The sequence below is a fragment of the Cyrtonyx montezumae genome, unplaced genomic scaffold, assembly GCF_038088225.1.
Source record: "Cyrtonyx montezumae isolate F1298 unplaced genomic scaffold, pur_monq_1.0 scaffold_13, whole genome shotgun sequence".
Classification (NCBI taxonomy): Eukaryota; Metazoa; Chordata; class Aves; order Galliformes; family Odontophoridae; genus Cyrtonyx; species Cyrtonyx montezumae.
The window spans coordinates 17,743,110-17,759,204 of record NW_027071859.1 but is presented as its reverse complement, the minus strand read 5'-3'; the positions used below and the strand labels follow the sequence as shown (position 1 = coordinate 17,759,204).

Below are 16,095 nucleotides of genomic sequence, written 5' to 3'. Positions count from 1 at the left end.
ATTATTCTTCAGCTATCTTGCATGATTTTGCTTTCCTCTGGAGAATATCTTGTTCAATTAGCTGATCCAGCAGTCTGCATATATTTCAACTCAAGTTTTGCTTTTCTCCTTAATACTAAAAAATGCTTAAACAAGCAAACAAACAAAAAGCTTTTATGCCTTTAGATGTACTGCATTTCTCTTCTTAAATATATATATGTACTGAGATAGTTAATATCTTGCTGAGATACTGGGATACTTTTCTCTGCCTTACAAGGTAATCTACAGATGTGCTACTAGTGAGTTTTTTCACATATTCATTAAAAAAAAAAGACGTAGACATTCATTTTATAGATCTTTTTAATACAGTTAAGGCAAGGCAGTTTAACAGCATTTTGTCTACTGGCATCATTAATACTTAGTTGCATGGTGGTAATATAAAAAATCTTGTAATTTAAAGAACTTTTAATGAGTGTTTTATTCTTTTAAAATAACATTGAACAATTGCATATCCAATTTTTTGTGGGTGTATATTTTTTTCTTTTGTAAAGTATAAATCAGCAGACCATTTTTTCCTTATTTCTACTGTGAAGTATATAATTATCTACTTCTTCCAGGTGCTGTGTTGACAATGTGAAGGTCATTAAAGGTTTCTAAGAAAATAAAGACTGAAGAACTACTAATAATTTTCTGATATTTCTTATAATAAAATTTAGAAACAAAAAAAGGTCTCTATGTTTTTAATGGTTCTAGTACTGTGTTTGCTTTGGTCAGATATGGTTTGTTGTTTTTTTATTTATATTTTTATAAAAGTTCTTCCTGGAACTGAAGTTTTGTAAGTTGTTTCAGTCAAGCAGACTAATATTGAGTGCTGTATTTGAAATGTACCTGAAGTATTACTGTTTAGCTTTTAAGGAATTAATACGTAACCATACTTATATATATTTTTTCATAAGAATTTAGATGAATGAGAAGTTAAATACAGTAATAGAATGTTCAGTGAACCATTCCTTCAGAAAGAGGTTCTCATTACCAGTACAATTATATATTATATATCCCAATACCATAATGCAATAATTATTGCATTATTCATTTTTGTCTGAGGTTGAAAGAGACTCTACAAACGGCCCTTGGGACAGCTTAAAGTTCACTTTCTAGATGTTAGTAATTAGAAAGAAACACCTGGTTGTAATGTGAAGAATCAACTTTAATGCTGATCTATTTCAGGAAGACCAATCACAGTATTGTGTGACTCTAATAAAAATAATACAGTTCCATTTCAGCAAAAACTTACAAAACATGCCCAGAAGTGTGTTTGCAGCTAATAAAAAATGCAGTCTGTGTTGGTAGCTAAATACATTCTCAAGAGAATTACATAAAAGATTAAGTGCTACACTAAATCAGGGCTAGAATGTTTGGCTCTGCTAACACATCTTGCAGACATAGATAAGAATACAGGAGTGACAGAGTCTTCATACAAATTCTATAAAATAGGTAAGGGTATTATCCCTGTGTCACAGTTGGAAAATTTTGGTAAAAAGAATGTGTTCATTGCAAAGAAATCTTTTACTTCAAGTTAGAGAAATTCAATACCCTTTCTCTAAGTCAAAAGAAGGTTATGGCTGACTTTTGTACTACAGTTGGTACTTAAGACTGATGCTTATAGGACAACTTTTTATTTCTGTCAACTAGATAAATCAAACTAAAAATTTTACTGTCAATAACAAAAAATAACACATAGTTTGGAGTGAAAATACACTTGAAAAATGGAGTTGCAGGCTTTGGATACCATCCTGCCCTCAGTTTCAGATAAGAACTTCTAAGAAAATCTGATCTAGTATACTAAATGTACATTTTTGGCTTGCAGCTAGATATATTATTATCTTTTTCAGAATGAGTCATGTAGTTGGTTTAATATATATGGTGTTTGTTGAATGACCTGAACAAGCTGAAGACTTTATCTGTGACTATGTTTTCATGTTTGATATTGTAGATAATTCTAAAATTCCTTAGTAAATGCTGCTTTAAGGATAAAAGATGATGATTATGATGGCAATGATGATAATGATGATTTGCAATAGTGAGATAAATCCTTCTCAATGTAATTGATACATTATTTAGTATGCATATAGGTTAATAAATTGCATGCATTAATTTAAGAATGTAAAGGAAAATATTGTTCAGATTTTGCAATTTGGACATACTTGTTTTATCTGGATTATTTAGTACTATATTATTATGCTAGTAAAAGAAATATTTATTATAGTTTGGTTTATCAATGATACTTTGTTATATATTATTAAAACATTAAAGTGGACGAACATTTTCTTACTAAACCTTTACAGACTAGTGTAGATGTAACATTTTGATGAGAGTTATGGGATTTACACAGTAGCAAAGTGAGAATTGAAAAGCCTATTTTATTTACTGTGCTATTTCTTTGGACTTTTTAGAATGTTAATATTGGAGCTCAATAGAAGAGTACAGTAGAAGCAGAGTACCGTTCAACATATTGAACTATATTGCTATTCCAAAACATTTGATTGCTATAAGCTGTAAGTTTCATATAATAATTAAAAAAAATAAAAGTGAAATCTTCATGATACAAAAATGTGAATGTACTTATAAACTGTTAGCTGTTTCCTACCTTTTTTTACTACTTAATTTTTTGCTCTAATAGCAGTAACTACATACACACACCAAGTTTTCAATAAAAATGCATTCTGGAGATCTTTGCAGTTGTTTGTTCATTTTGTTTTTGTTTTCCAAATTGTGTCCATAGAGCAAATGCTGAGGCTTTCATGTGATTTAATGAATAATTTTTTCAGGCTTTCAGAGGTGTTGTGTAGACTCTGTAGACTTCTTCTGTAGACTCTTCTGTAGAATATTCACAAGTGTTATGACATTCCTGCTCCTGTATTAGTCAGTATTTTTCATTAAGTGTATTGTTAAGTGAAAATCAGAAGAATTTTCAGTAATAGCTAAATATTCTGGTTGGTAGATGATTCTAGGGTCACCTGTGTCAAGGATAATACGCTCTTCTTAAACACTTTAAGTTTCATTTTGTGTACATTTAGGTTAATTTTTTTTTGTGAGAAGCTTCATTCTTAATATTCTACTGCCACAACATGGCATTATTCCTTTAGAAATTTGCATTTACCTCAGAAAGGAAGGCTGCTCTCCTACTTAATGTTACGTTCTCTTAAGATTAATCTAACTGAAATATAAAGAAACATAATGTAATACGGTTAGAGAAAACATAAAACTGATGAAGTTGACATTTAATTCCAGCAGAACATAAATCATTGTAATGAGCTAAAATGTATATAAACACTGCAAAACAAGTAGTGTGACAAAGACCCTTTGTTAACAATGACAAACACAAGCATACAGGAAGTTATTAAATTTCAGATCAATCTAATGACTTACTCAGATGTATTTCTTTATAGGTTTAAGGAACTGAAATTCTCATTTTTCCAAGTTTTGACTGCACTGTATGTATGTTTATAAACATGGCTGTACCATTTCAGTACACCTTGCATTTCTGCTAGCTGAAGTGAAATACACTGACTTTTAAAATGGTAATTATTTATGGAACCTTACAGTATAGACAGATTCACTGTCTTGGAACACTTTAATTATTATGGGTTTTTTTTTTTTCTTATGAAATCCACCTTTTCTCATTTTTATTTGATGTAGACACACAATACATACAGATCTGTTTATTTCACCACTTGGGATAGGAGCAAGGTTCAGTCAACTTGTACTGTATATATTAAGCTTCTTTGAGGGCTTTTGACCTGATTTGTCTTTTTGATATGATTAAGGGGTTCAAGAGCATGGTAATGATAGGAAGGAAAACATGAAGAAAATGATACATTCTAATTCAAGGGGACCACTTCTACTTGTGGAAAGATTTAGCCTATTCAGATGTCTCTCTGAAAAATGTAGAGCTTTGATCTTCAATTATTTTCTTTTACAGGTCATACATATGGGATGGGTACATGAGAGACTTGAAGGAACTGATTCAGCTCAGCTCTACAAATTCAAGTTTCTAGCACTGAAGGGTTCATCCTTCTACATTTTCAGTACTCCACCGGTAAAAATATATATATATCTGTATAGTATTTTTTTGCTACAGTTCCATTGTAAGTGGAAACCTGTTTGTTATGTCTGAGTTTACTTTTCCTTACCAAGTGAATTTGTCAGCTGAGATTTCAAAAGAAGTTAAAGCCATAAATACCATTTAATTTCAATAAACTTTAGATATTTAACCTCTTTCAGGTTCTTCTGAAAACGATACCATATGTGGATATCTCAAAGAATTCTCAATAGGACATTTAGTGGTTTTACTTTTTAAAGGTTCTAAGTTCACATTTTCTCTAGCTAGCTACAGCCAATATTTTTAAATTTAGCTTTTTGTTTTAGTTTTTGTAGATGTAATGAGTTGCTAGTAACCCTTTTCTTAGAGGTTACATCTGAAATACTCAATCCATACTAATAGTAAATGAATGTGAATTTTGTATACAGGTGAGGGATTGACCTGTTACTATTCCTTCCAGAGAGCCATCGCTTTAAACAAATCTAAAGAACAATATGTGAAATTAGAATGCAATTTCAATTAAATAGCTTTATTATGTTCTTGCTTAGAAGGTGGTTAGTCTCCCAGTTTCTTCAGCTGATCCAGTTAAAATCTTGTCTTGTACTTCTGTGCTATCTAATTTACCTTACCTAAGTACATATTCTTCAAACCATATTTTTTATACTTAGACTGAAGCTGTCAGTAACATTTTCTTTTGATTGAAGTTCTAAATCCAGGGATTCCTATTAACTTCAATCCTCTTTTTCTTTCTAATGGTCAAGCAGTAGTACTCTTCAAAATGCAAAAGCGCATCTTGAGAAAAGTTGTGGGTTTTTTTTTTCTTTATTTCTTTGTTATTTATGCCCATATGTTAAGTTATTGAAATAATTTTCATTTGATTCCTACAATCCAATTAAAGTGCAAAAACAACACAAAACATTAATTTAATTGTGGATGAGTGGAGTGTGGTTTTTTTTTTAATTTATTTTTACACTTGTTTCTTTACCTATGACCTTCCTTGGTTTTGCTTTATCCACTTCTCCTTTCCTGCTGCAGGTGGGGGTTAGTGAGTGATAAGCAGAATGGGTACTTAGCTGGTGTCAATCCACTACAGCGTGATGGGATGGACCCTTGCTGGAGGGATCCTGCCCTATCAGACCCTGTGTTGAGATCCCAGGGCCCCCAAGAAACTGCCAGCAAATACTGCACGCAGACACCAGTTCTATATTGCATTCCAGCTTTGTAGCTGGAAATATAGCATCTCCAGACGAAATCATGGAGAGAGTTGCTTCACTATTTTTATAGATATTTAATGGTACTGCTCTTAACATTTATTCTACAGAGGTTTTTTTCAATTATTGTGATGAATGAAAGATGAAATATGGGATTGTTTTGTTGCAAAAATAAAATATTTTAACTTGTCTGATCTTTAGAAGATAAGAGTTTCTGATTATGTTTTATTTTAGAGGTGTTGCTCTGATTGTACTGCTATTTGTGTAATAAATCAATGTAGTGAATCACAGTAGTGTATGCTGAGTAGAAGATCTGCAAATTGTACAGTTATTTTTATTTGTAATGCCCTCACTCATAAATTCGCAACTGGTTATGAAAGCATCTTGTATAATTTTTACTCTTTCTCTTTGTGTGTAGAGGATCATGAGTGGAAATACAGCTGCTAACTTCCATAAGAATGGGAAATGTATGGTTATCCATGCACAAAAATCAAGAGAAGTGTAGACCAAATGTCAGTTCTGTAATATGAAGGAATCTATGAAAAGTAATATTCTATTTATAACCTGTTTCCACCATATCTCTCATAGTTCTTCTAAAAATATGGAACCATTATATTAAAAATAAATATCAAGAAAATTTTGCTTAAGAGAGAATGTTTTTATCCACCCTTAAAGTGGATCATGTAACTGTATTTTAAAAACTTGCAGACTTAAATTACAGATTGCTGTATTTGAAATATGACACACTTCTGAAAACTGCACATATGAAAAATACCATGGCAGAAATAGGAATTATTCTTTTGGAAGTGCTAATATACAAGGAGTATTTTAATACATTCTAAAAGTATCTCATGTATTTCTGCCAATTTTCGGATCTTGAAATGGTTCTGAATTTATATCCTAGAAGAAATTAAGGCATTGTTCAGAATTGTCACTTGAAGTAAACTTTTTTTTTTAATGTGATTAAAAATTTCCAGATAACTGAAATGATTTGTTCTTATTGAGTATGTGCTGTATGTTTGGGAAGACTGAACTCATTTGATTTTTTATGTTTTACTATGGTTCAATATTGTGTTTAAAATTCATGTCTTAAAGTAGACATTGCTTTGGAATTGTGTTATCCTTAATTACAAAACTGTCTTTCACTGTGATTAAATGGCACTGACATTAGAATAATGGGCAATCAGAAAATTCAGAAAAAGAATAAATTCAACAGTAGCATGGCAGTAACAGGAAAAAAAAAAGTTATGAAACTAATGTACTGTATTTTATCTGTTTAATCTTTGAAAAAAGTTGCAGAGCATCATTCATAATTTAGCAGCATTTTGTATGTGAAAAAGAACTGCCATGTGCATTTCCAAGTACTTGTAAATGCACACTATACATAATGCCAATGTAAAATAACAGGAAACAGGAAGAAATGAGTTGTGAGGCATAGACTTGACTATGGATGCTTCTGATTAACTAACTCTTTTTTTTTCATTTTATTGCTAAGATCTGACTGCTATTTGGTCTATGCTTTGTCGCATTTAGTTTTAGATGGTTTAGAAATCTTTAGCTATCTTACAGTGCTGTATCACAGTTCATCTCAAGGCCATTTCTTGATGTATTGTGTTTTTAAAAATCTCTTCGTAATTTTTAAGTTATATTTGGCTCATTTTTTCACATTGTTAAAGAGGGCAGTGAAATAAACTATATCAGCCTATAAGTGTTTCATCTTTTACCTCTACAATTTTGATACTTCTAGGTGGATTGGATGCTCAGTTAAATGCAGACCATTATTTCCTGTATACATAGTATAATCCTTAGTGCTGATGTATGAATAATCAAGCAAATATTTTGGTATTGGTTTCATTACAGAATTTTTTTAGGTAATAAGTGTTCTCCAGTTTGCTGTTTAATACTTGTGTGTGGAATATTCATTTAATTTTTTTTTCTTCCATTGTATTTTAAATTATATCAGTTTTTTATGAAAAAAAGAATTATTTATACATACATCCAAAACTAAGTATATTTGGAATATTTGCTGAGATCACTTCTAGTAATTAAAACTAGAAGATCTGTATAGCTTAGTGTAGTTTCTTAAATCTGTTGTGGTGCTAGTTTAGAAAACATGAACTGCTTACAAGAAACACTAAAAAGTACATAATTGAATAGTTAGCATTTTTGTAACTGTGTTTATTGTGCTATTGTTTGTTGTGTTTATTTCAGTCTCTTGTGGACTTAAAATTTTAACTTTAGATTTCTATTTTTATATCGTAGTTCTGTTTTATTATCTCTCTGGTCCTCTGAATGTTTCTCTGATTCCTTCCAGTTTTTCTAGTTGACTATAATTATATAATAATTTGTGATCATGTGATCATTAACAACATTTTAAACTTAAGCATACCACAGTTGTTCCAAAGTGGAAATTATAGCAATGTCAGCTGTCTTTGGATTCCAGTATTCCTTTGTGTTATGTTTCCATTTCTTAAAATGACCTTGCACACCATTCTATTCAGTCTGTTTCGCTTGGCTTTAGGTATGATGGTCTTTCTCTGATAGTCACATTAAAAGAAAATCTTGGCTTATACAGGTGCTGGTTGTGATCTGTGATTACTAGCTATCTCTGCTGAAAATGTCTTAAGAGGTTACAGAGAATCAAAAGATGAAAGAAATTCAAAGGTAATGAGGAGAAGACTGGAGTGTTCAGAAAGAATTTAATAGCACAGAAGTGTCACCATTTCCCATCATTAGTACCAGAGAAGAATTACAACAATTTAAATTAATCTACAGGAATAGAAACAAAATATAGAATCAAATGTTAAGCACTATCTACCTGTTTTTAGGTTATAGACCGTGTCACTAAATGAAGTTTCATAAACAGCAAATCAAATAGTGAACCAGCCACCATTTGAGGCTGTAAACCTTATTTTATAAGAAGCATGAAGATTCCCTTTGAGGGTCAGCAATAATAGGTCAAAGCTTGTACTATTCATTATAGAATGGCTTATGTTGTAAGAGTCCCCAAAGATCACCTGGTTCTCACCCCCATGTCATGGACAAGATTGCCAACCATTAAATCAGGCACTAGATTAGCTTGCCCAGGGCCCCAACCAACTTGTCCTTTAATTATTTTATTTTACTTAATGATTGTTTTTTTCAAATCAACTGTCAAACTAAAAAATATTGTCACGTAGTTAAGGATCAAGAAAGGTGTACAGTACTTGTTGTAAATAAACATATTTAAAAGTATAATGTTTATTTTTAAATTAGCTTTATAATTTCTCAATTCCAATTGTTTTTAATCTTTTGTGATTCCTTACTCATGGCAAAAATAAAAAAGCAAAACTGAAATAAAATATTGAACGTTACATGAAGAAAGGGATTAATGGAAATAGTAACATATGACTAAACTATGTTAGGTTTTGTGGTGTGTCATGGTTTTATAACTGTAAACCACTGACATGATGTGATAGATGACGAGTATAATGTCAAAAATTGCTTAAAATTAATTTTCTCAGACAACTACTATTAGATTTAAATCTGACTTTGAAATCAACTTTGAAAGTTGCCATTAGGTTATGGTTTGATATTTAATTTGTATTGAGTAAATGTTCATAATATAATACAATGAGAAAGTATGTACGCATTATATGAGAATGTATGCACGCATTATATTCAAGTGATACTTCTCTCTTGACCAATAAAATATAAGAAGTTTCACATTGGGAACCCTAAAGCAGGAGTCCCTTTATATTCTGAAAATAAGTGGTTGTAGAACTTCCTTTTCTGGAGATCTTCAGTTTCTTTCACAGTAGATGATTCATCTCATCTAAATCCAATCATCTAAAAGTTAATGATCTACTATAAATTTGTTATAAACTTCTTTCTGAAGATAAAAAGTATTTCCAAGGTCTGTACATCAGTCTTATGGAACGGGACTATGAGAGCAGGAAGAAACCACTTTTTTTGTTTTCTTTTTTTTCCAATAGAAATAAACTACAATTAATTTTTTAAGAATTATATATATATATATGTATATATATATATAATATATTTTTTTAAAGATTTGATAAGTTAAATATTACTGGTGTCTATGTTTAGGTGAGATACTTGCCATTTTCAGAATTCAATTCCGAAACACTGCTTAGAAACATATACAGAAGAGGACTAATTGTAGTGTTCAGTATTTTTAATTAGTGTGAATAACAAAACATAAACATATAAGATTAGACAGAAAGTAACACCAAGTTTACCTTATTCTTCCAACAGTTTTCAGTGAAATACATTTTGATAACCAGAAGTCACAGTAGTTTTCTTCAGTGTTGTTGTGATGTGGATTATCATCATTTTATCACTGAAATTTGGAGATGATGAAATCCAATCGAAAGTAAAAATATAAATATAAACATAAATGTAAATAGAAATATCAGTCATGTTTCTATAAACCAGCAGGAGCAAGATTTATGTACTGTAGCTGAAGTTCTTTCTATTACGTATACTGAGAGAAATAATCAGGTAAAGGTTTTCACCATTCTTTCCTGGTTAAGTTCTATCCACAGAACCCAGATGATCTGTAGCTAAGTTTTGTTATTGCTGATACTTTCAGAGAGCTGAACTGCTCTCTTCCCTTGGAAAGCTAGGCAGGGGAAACAAACTAAGCTGCATCTTCCCTGGTATTTTAAGGCATCCAAGCTGTTTTAACAGTCACTGATTTCCATGTGCTAAAATCTTCAGAGTTCAGTTTACTCCAATTCTTTATAAATCTATACAGATATTTCTATTAATTCACCAACATTTAGAATTTTGCTCAAAAATATGTAACCTGGAATTTTTCATACATAGGTTCTCTTTTTCTTTTGTTATGTGGGCTAGATACTGTTTTTAATAGAAAATAGATTAGCAGAGTATGCTGTGACCTAGTCTTAAGGAAAAATCTTCAACTGTCGTTCCAACTGTCAAATTTTAATAGCCTGTAATGTGAACAAGATAAAGTAACAAAGCCAAAAGAAAATAAAATCCATTTATTAGTATTCATTGTTATGTGCACAGCTGACAAGCTTTTTAATTTCAAATATTGTAGAAACGTAAACCTTTTCAGATTTTTTTTCCTAGTGTATGTCAACTGAATCATGTATTTATGAACACATCTTGGTCTGCTTATGCTAAACTTTTTATTAAATTGAGATATGCAGCTGAGTACCTCTGTATTTGAGAAGGTTCTGTATGTTAGCACAGCGAAAATAAATATTAATATTTATCTGACCACAGAGATTACAAAGAGGTTTCCATCGTACTTTAGTGATAATTGAAAAGAAATCTAATTATATAATACCTTTTAATTATAGTAAGACTCATGTAGATACTGTTTCTGAAAAAAAAAAAAAAAAAAAAAAAAAACTTGAATGCTATTTTCTAAATGCTGGTTATTAAATGTAGTTAACAGTTGTTCATATTTAAAGTGTATGATAGAATAATGATTGGTGAAATCTTGATATTTTCTTCATCTTTAAATTATTTTAGAATGAAGAGGAATTTGTTCTTAATGTTGTATTTTGATATTATAGGTAAGCACACTAGACTGGGTACGAGCTGAAAAAATGTATAACCTCTGTGAGGTTCTATTTAAAATTCACAAGGTAGGTTTCCAAACAATTACAATTATCTTATAAAGAAAGCTTGCCTCTTCCTGTTGATGTTGAGATCAGTTTAATCTCAGTTACGAGTAACTAACATTCAAGTAGTTTGTTTGTTGTAATAGAACCTTTTTGCAGTAATTGTTGCAGTACAAAAAAGATTATAAAAGAATATGGAAAATGGATTAAGCTCCAAGTGAGCAAGTTTCTTAAGTTCTCCTAAAATGAAGAGTGTTTTGGGTTTTTTTCCATGTGAAAATTAGACATGAAATACTGATAGTCAGCTAATCATAATGAAGCTGGATAATGTTATTTTCCTAGTAACTTAGATTTTTAAGTGAATGTAATGAGGAATGTTTTCTACATAAAGATGCTTTTATTTGAGTAATAAGAAGTATACAATGCTCCCATTCTTGATTTGATAACGTGATAGTTGTTATTACCATCAAAGGGGCAACAATGTCCATTTGTGCACCATAAAGTGCTTTATTTTTTCCACCATCTAGAGGTAACATCATGTTTTCTGTCTAGCTTATAGCAAGGAAGGATTTAGAGCAAACCTTATTGGTCCATTTAAATAATTGACTTACAAAAGATATTTTCTAAGTAGTTGCATGAGATAGGTTAATTTCATTCTCTATCAGCTAATCAAAAACAGCTTTGCAGATCTAGATAAGAAATATTCCTTACAAAGAAAAACCGAAAACATTCTCAAGGAAGAAAAAAGAAAATTCTATCTCCTGTTATGTTGCTTCAATGAAAAATTGCAAACAAACTCTAGTTCTCACCAGCTGCTGTCCTTCCCTCTGGTGTTGCTCCTTTGAGCTGTGTGCTGTTGTGGAGAAGGAATGTTGCTGTTACCTGTACAGATCCTGGCTTAACAAAGGAGAACTGCTCAGTTAATGGAGTACTTCTTGTGGATGCTTCTCTGGTGCAAAACAGTTAATTGGGACAGTGTACAAAAGGAAAGACTCGACAGTAGCATTCCTCCCAGTTCAGCACAAAGAGTGTTGTTAGCTGTTGCACTCAATGACCAGATTGTTTGGAAAAAGGAGTGACAGGGAGTTTCTATGTCCTGGCTGCTCAAACTGCTTGTCCCAAGCTGACTTTCCACAGCAGTGTTATATTTCCTACATCAATTTTGAGGATTCTAATTTAGAAATAAATAAACTAAAAAGACGATGAAGTTACAAACAACAGAATAAGGAGTGCACAGACAAAATATATATATAGAGAGAGAGGTCTCAGCCTGTCTCAGCCGGTCTCTTCCTCAGACAGGAAGGGGTGATTCCCTTTTCTGACAGAAGTGAGAGAGGCAAGGGTCTTGGCCAGTGCCTTACTGAGAAGCCTGACACTCCTGGAGTTCCAGACCAGAGCTGAGCTCCAGAGCACAGCCCGGAGCTCAACCCTGCTCTTGATGATGTAGGTTAATATGACCATGACTGATCATGGGTATGAAGATCCCAACCATCACTGAGACAGCAGCAGAGTATCTGACCCTGATTATTTATTCCGTCTTCTTAAATTTTCTTAGAATTTACATTATCCAGATAGATATTTTGGGCAACAATGAAACAAATACTCATGCTTTTTGAAAAGGTTTTCTCTGCTGTGGGTTATGCTTTTGCTCTTTTCTTTTTGAAATGTTACTACTGATTTGAAAGTCCTTTTTTAAATATCCTCGTAATTTCAAGGATAGTTTATCCTTAAATCCCATTCTGTGATATTTTTTCATTAAGAAAAAGAAATGGGAAGTAAACTACCAAGGATTCAACTCTTTAATGTTCTTGACATTTTAATAAATTAATGCTTAATTGTTAGTCTTCATGAATACATTAACTAAAGTGAAAAACTCAAATTCAGCACTTTAACATCTTTTCTGTTGATTCTTTGATATAAATGGCAGTGAGGCAAACTGAACAAATCCAAAAAGATGGAAAAATTCTCAAGAGATTAGTTTCTATATTGTAGACTGAAAGGTGGAGTTTATATTGTAAAAACCACAGATTGGGAGAGTGTTTTTAAGGATTTTCAGGAGCTGGTTAAAACTACTGCAAAGCCGTGGTGGAGAGTGCTTTTTGTGTTTTAAAGGGAAGGTGCACCTCTTACTCAACTGTAAGTGTCTCACCTATGTTCATTAAGCATTAAGAGTTAAAAATACAAAATAAGTATCCAATATGAGAAGGGCATATTATAACCAAACTTTTTCTGTATTTTAAGATTATGTGTGTATGCATGCATATAAATACATACTTCAATTCGCAACGATATGCAAATATGTGAATTAAAATTCATATGCACCAACATTTAATGATAATAGCCAGGTTACTGAAAATGTATCTCATGTATTTCCTCCTAAATTTGCTTCATGCTCTGTATTTACTTGAACTCTGAGGGAAAAACAGTATTTTTTGGGAGTGATAAGATTAGATGTATTTTTTAAAGCAACCTGTCTTCAAAACGTTTGAATTTCTTTTATTGCATAGTATTTCACAAAATCACTTTTCTAAATACGAAAGTATACAACAAAAATAATTAGTCTAACAGCCAGGGGATGTATTGAAGTACATGTAGGCTTAATACTTGTTACTCCATAGGTACTGAACACAAGATGGCATGCAATTATTTCATTTCAGTTTCCTTTTTACTAGTGCAGAGGAGTACCAGAAAGTAGCTTTGAACTGCTTAAAGTCTGTTTTCTCCTATGCTGGCTGTAGGGCCTCTTTTTGAGAACAAAGTCTCATGTACCCTGGTAGAATTATATACTGCCTCTGAGGTATCCCCTCAAATATCCATAATTTAACAGATTAGGCAATTAAATTACGTAAATTTAGATATGCCAGCTTAATTCACCAGCACAAACAGAATTTTCAGTTCCTGTCTGAAATATTTTGATCTTACGAATACGAGAGCAGTACACAGGGAAAACTGCACTGCTTAATAATTTTTTTTCTCTACTTTTTCTTACTAAAAGTGGATCTTCACTGCTGTCCTGTGAAGTTAGTAGTCTGTGCATCTAAAACAGGAAGGATGCAAGACCCTGTACTTTTAAACATTTGTCTTTTAGTATTTTAGGTTACACTTGGATTCTCAAATCCCAGTTGTTAGATTGTTTTTATGTGCACAAAATTTCCAAGCTTTGCTAGACTATGATATACAATTAGAACTCTTGTAAAAAATAAATTGGAAATCTAAAGAATCTTTGACTGAGATTCTAGGACTTAGGTGCCAATAAAGAGCTACATTCTGATCTTTTCAAAGCCAGCTATGTCCACTCCAACGTTACTGCTTTTACCTCAGATCTGCTTAATCTGAGTCAGCTCTCCCAAACTTAGTGTGGAGTGCTAGAGAAATAAAATTCTGATTGCAATTGACTTTACAAAATGAGAAATAAGATTCCATTTGTAAATTTCTTCATGGTTTTTCAGTCTTTTCTGCTCCACATCATTTTAGAGAAATTGAGATGGAAAAAGCCCCTGATAAATATAAACTAAAAAAAATTGAAAGTACTCACTGTGAAAGATTTAATTTTTTTTTTTCTTCATGCTAGTTACTTGAAATATTAGGGAAGCTTCTTGTGAGAAAGTTTGTTTTCAGTTACAAAACCTTCTTTTACAAGGATGTTTGTCATGATGAAAGACTAATGTGAAATTTCTCATTTTCTTCATCCTGAAGATGATGGCAGGATCCCATTTCATTCCCCTTGTAATAGCAGAGCAGTACTGGAAGCTATTAGGGGGTATTTGAAAGCTCACATCATTATTTCCTGAACGATTTGTTGTATGATTGGTATAGTACTGGATTCATGGGCATTTAGGAGATTGAAATCTAGTTAGAATGCAGTAGTTATATTCATCTGTTAGACTTGTAGACAGTTCTTCAAGTGTATTCAAACAATTAAGAAATGTTCTTTCTTCTCACTATAAACAATATATTGTACAAGCTTCTTTTAAATTGTGTACATGTTGCTTAGATAAGTTTGACAGTAATCTTTAACTACTGAAGTAGCTTAGATTACATGATACTAGGTGGAATGAATAAGAAGCAAAGAGGGAATTTTGCAAATATTGCTTAATTGTCAGAAAGTTTCTTCAAAATGGTAATAACATAACATATCCAAGTATCTGCCACTTAGAAAGGACAATGTTGCTTTATTTGTTCTGCTACATGAAGAATCATATTCTGAAACATGTCTTTCAGCTCTGGCTTGCTGATGATTGCTGGCTACAAGCGAACTTGTATTTTGGTATTCATCAGGACGTTGATTTTGAAGACCACAGGCCCTATTGTTTCAGTGTTACGGTTGGACATGGCAAGAGTCATTGTTTCAACGTAGAGCTGGGCAGCGAGTTGGCAGTTTGGGAAAAATCATTTCAAAGAGCAATTTTCTTGGAAGTTCAAAGAACTGGTGTAAGTAATGAATAATGTAAACCCTAGAGCCATTTTTTTCAGTAAAAAAGAAGTATAAAATATATTTAGATAATTTGTCTGTTCAGTGAATGCATGAGATTGATGAGCATCTTTAATGAGGATCTGAATACATTTTTGTGCACAGAAAGACTCTAAGTGCTTCATTGCAGCAATATTTATCTCTCCATGCCCATGTAATAAAATCAGAGTATATAATGTTTTAAAAATAGAATTTTCAAGTGTATGATTTGACCTTGATTACAAAAAATTGGAAATTGATATGTTTTATTGCTTGGAGATTTTGTAGACTACTTCAAACATTTTCTTCTATAAAGCTTATTTATATTTACTATACTATTTGTTTTATATTCTATTTCTATTTATTTCTATTTTTAATTCTTTTTAGGGAACCTGCTTTGGCAGGGGGGGTTGGACTCGATGATCTCTTGAGGTCCCTTCCAACCCCCATGATTCTATGATTTGCCTAAGATAAATTTGTTGCTTTATGTTATGGTTCAATTTAAAAAAATAAATAATTTGCTTTTATGTCGTTAATTGAAAATTAGCACTGGAAAAATTTGAAGAATCAGAGTAAAAGAGGAAAGTTAGTCACATTAATTTTTAAATTCATTAAGTAACACAGTGGATTATCACTTTTTACTGCCTAGTCAAACTTTCTAAAGCCAATCATTTTTTAGTGCTGAAGGTGCTCTCCTTATTAGGTTGTTTAATTTTTAACATTAATGTAACTGGTATTGCTCCATAAATGTGTGTC

The 16,095-nt window shown here is 31.7% G+C and overlaps 2 protein-coding genes across 2 annotated transcripts in view; one reads left to right on the top strand and one right to left on the bottom strand.

Moving 5' to 3' along the window:
* PXDN (peroxidasin) overlaps positions 1-16,095 on the bottom strand; it is a 573,716-nt gene that overhangs the window by 280,598 nt on the left and 277,023 nt on the right. The window lies entirely within an intron of this gene.
* Positions 1-16,095, top strand: part of SNTG2 (syntrophin gamma 2) — a 221,909-nt gene that overhangs the window by 179,965 nt on the left and 25,849 nt on the right. Inside the window, exons 12-14 of the mRNA XM_065730780.1 lie at positions 3,962-4,078; positions 10,842-10,913; positions 15,111-15,320. Coding sequence (XP_065586852.1) covers positions 3,962-4,078; positions 10,842-10,913; positions 15,111-15,320 — 399 coding nt within the window. The remainder of the gene's footprint in view (positions 1-3,961; positions 4,079-10,841; positions 10,914-15,110; positions 15,321-16,095) is intronic.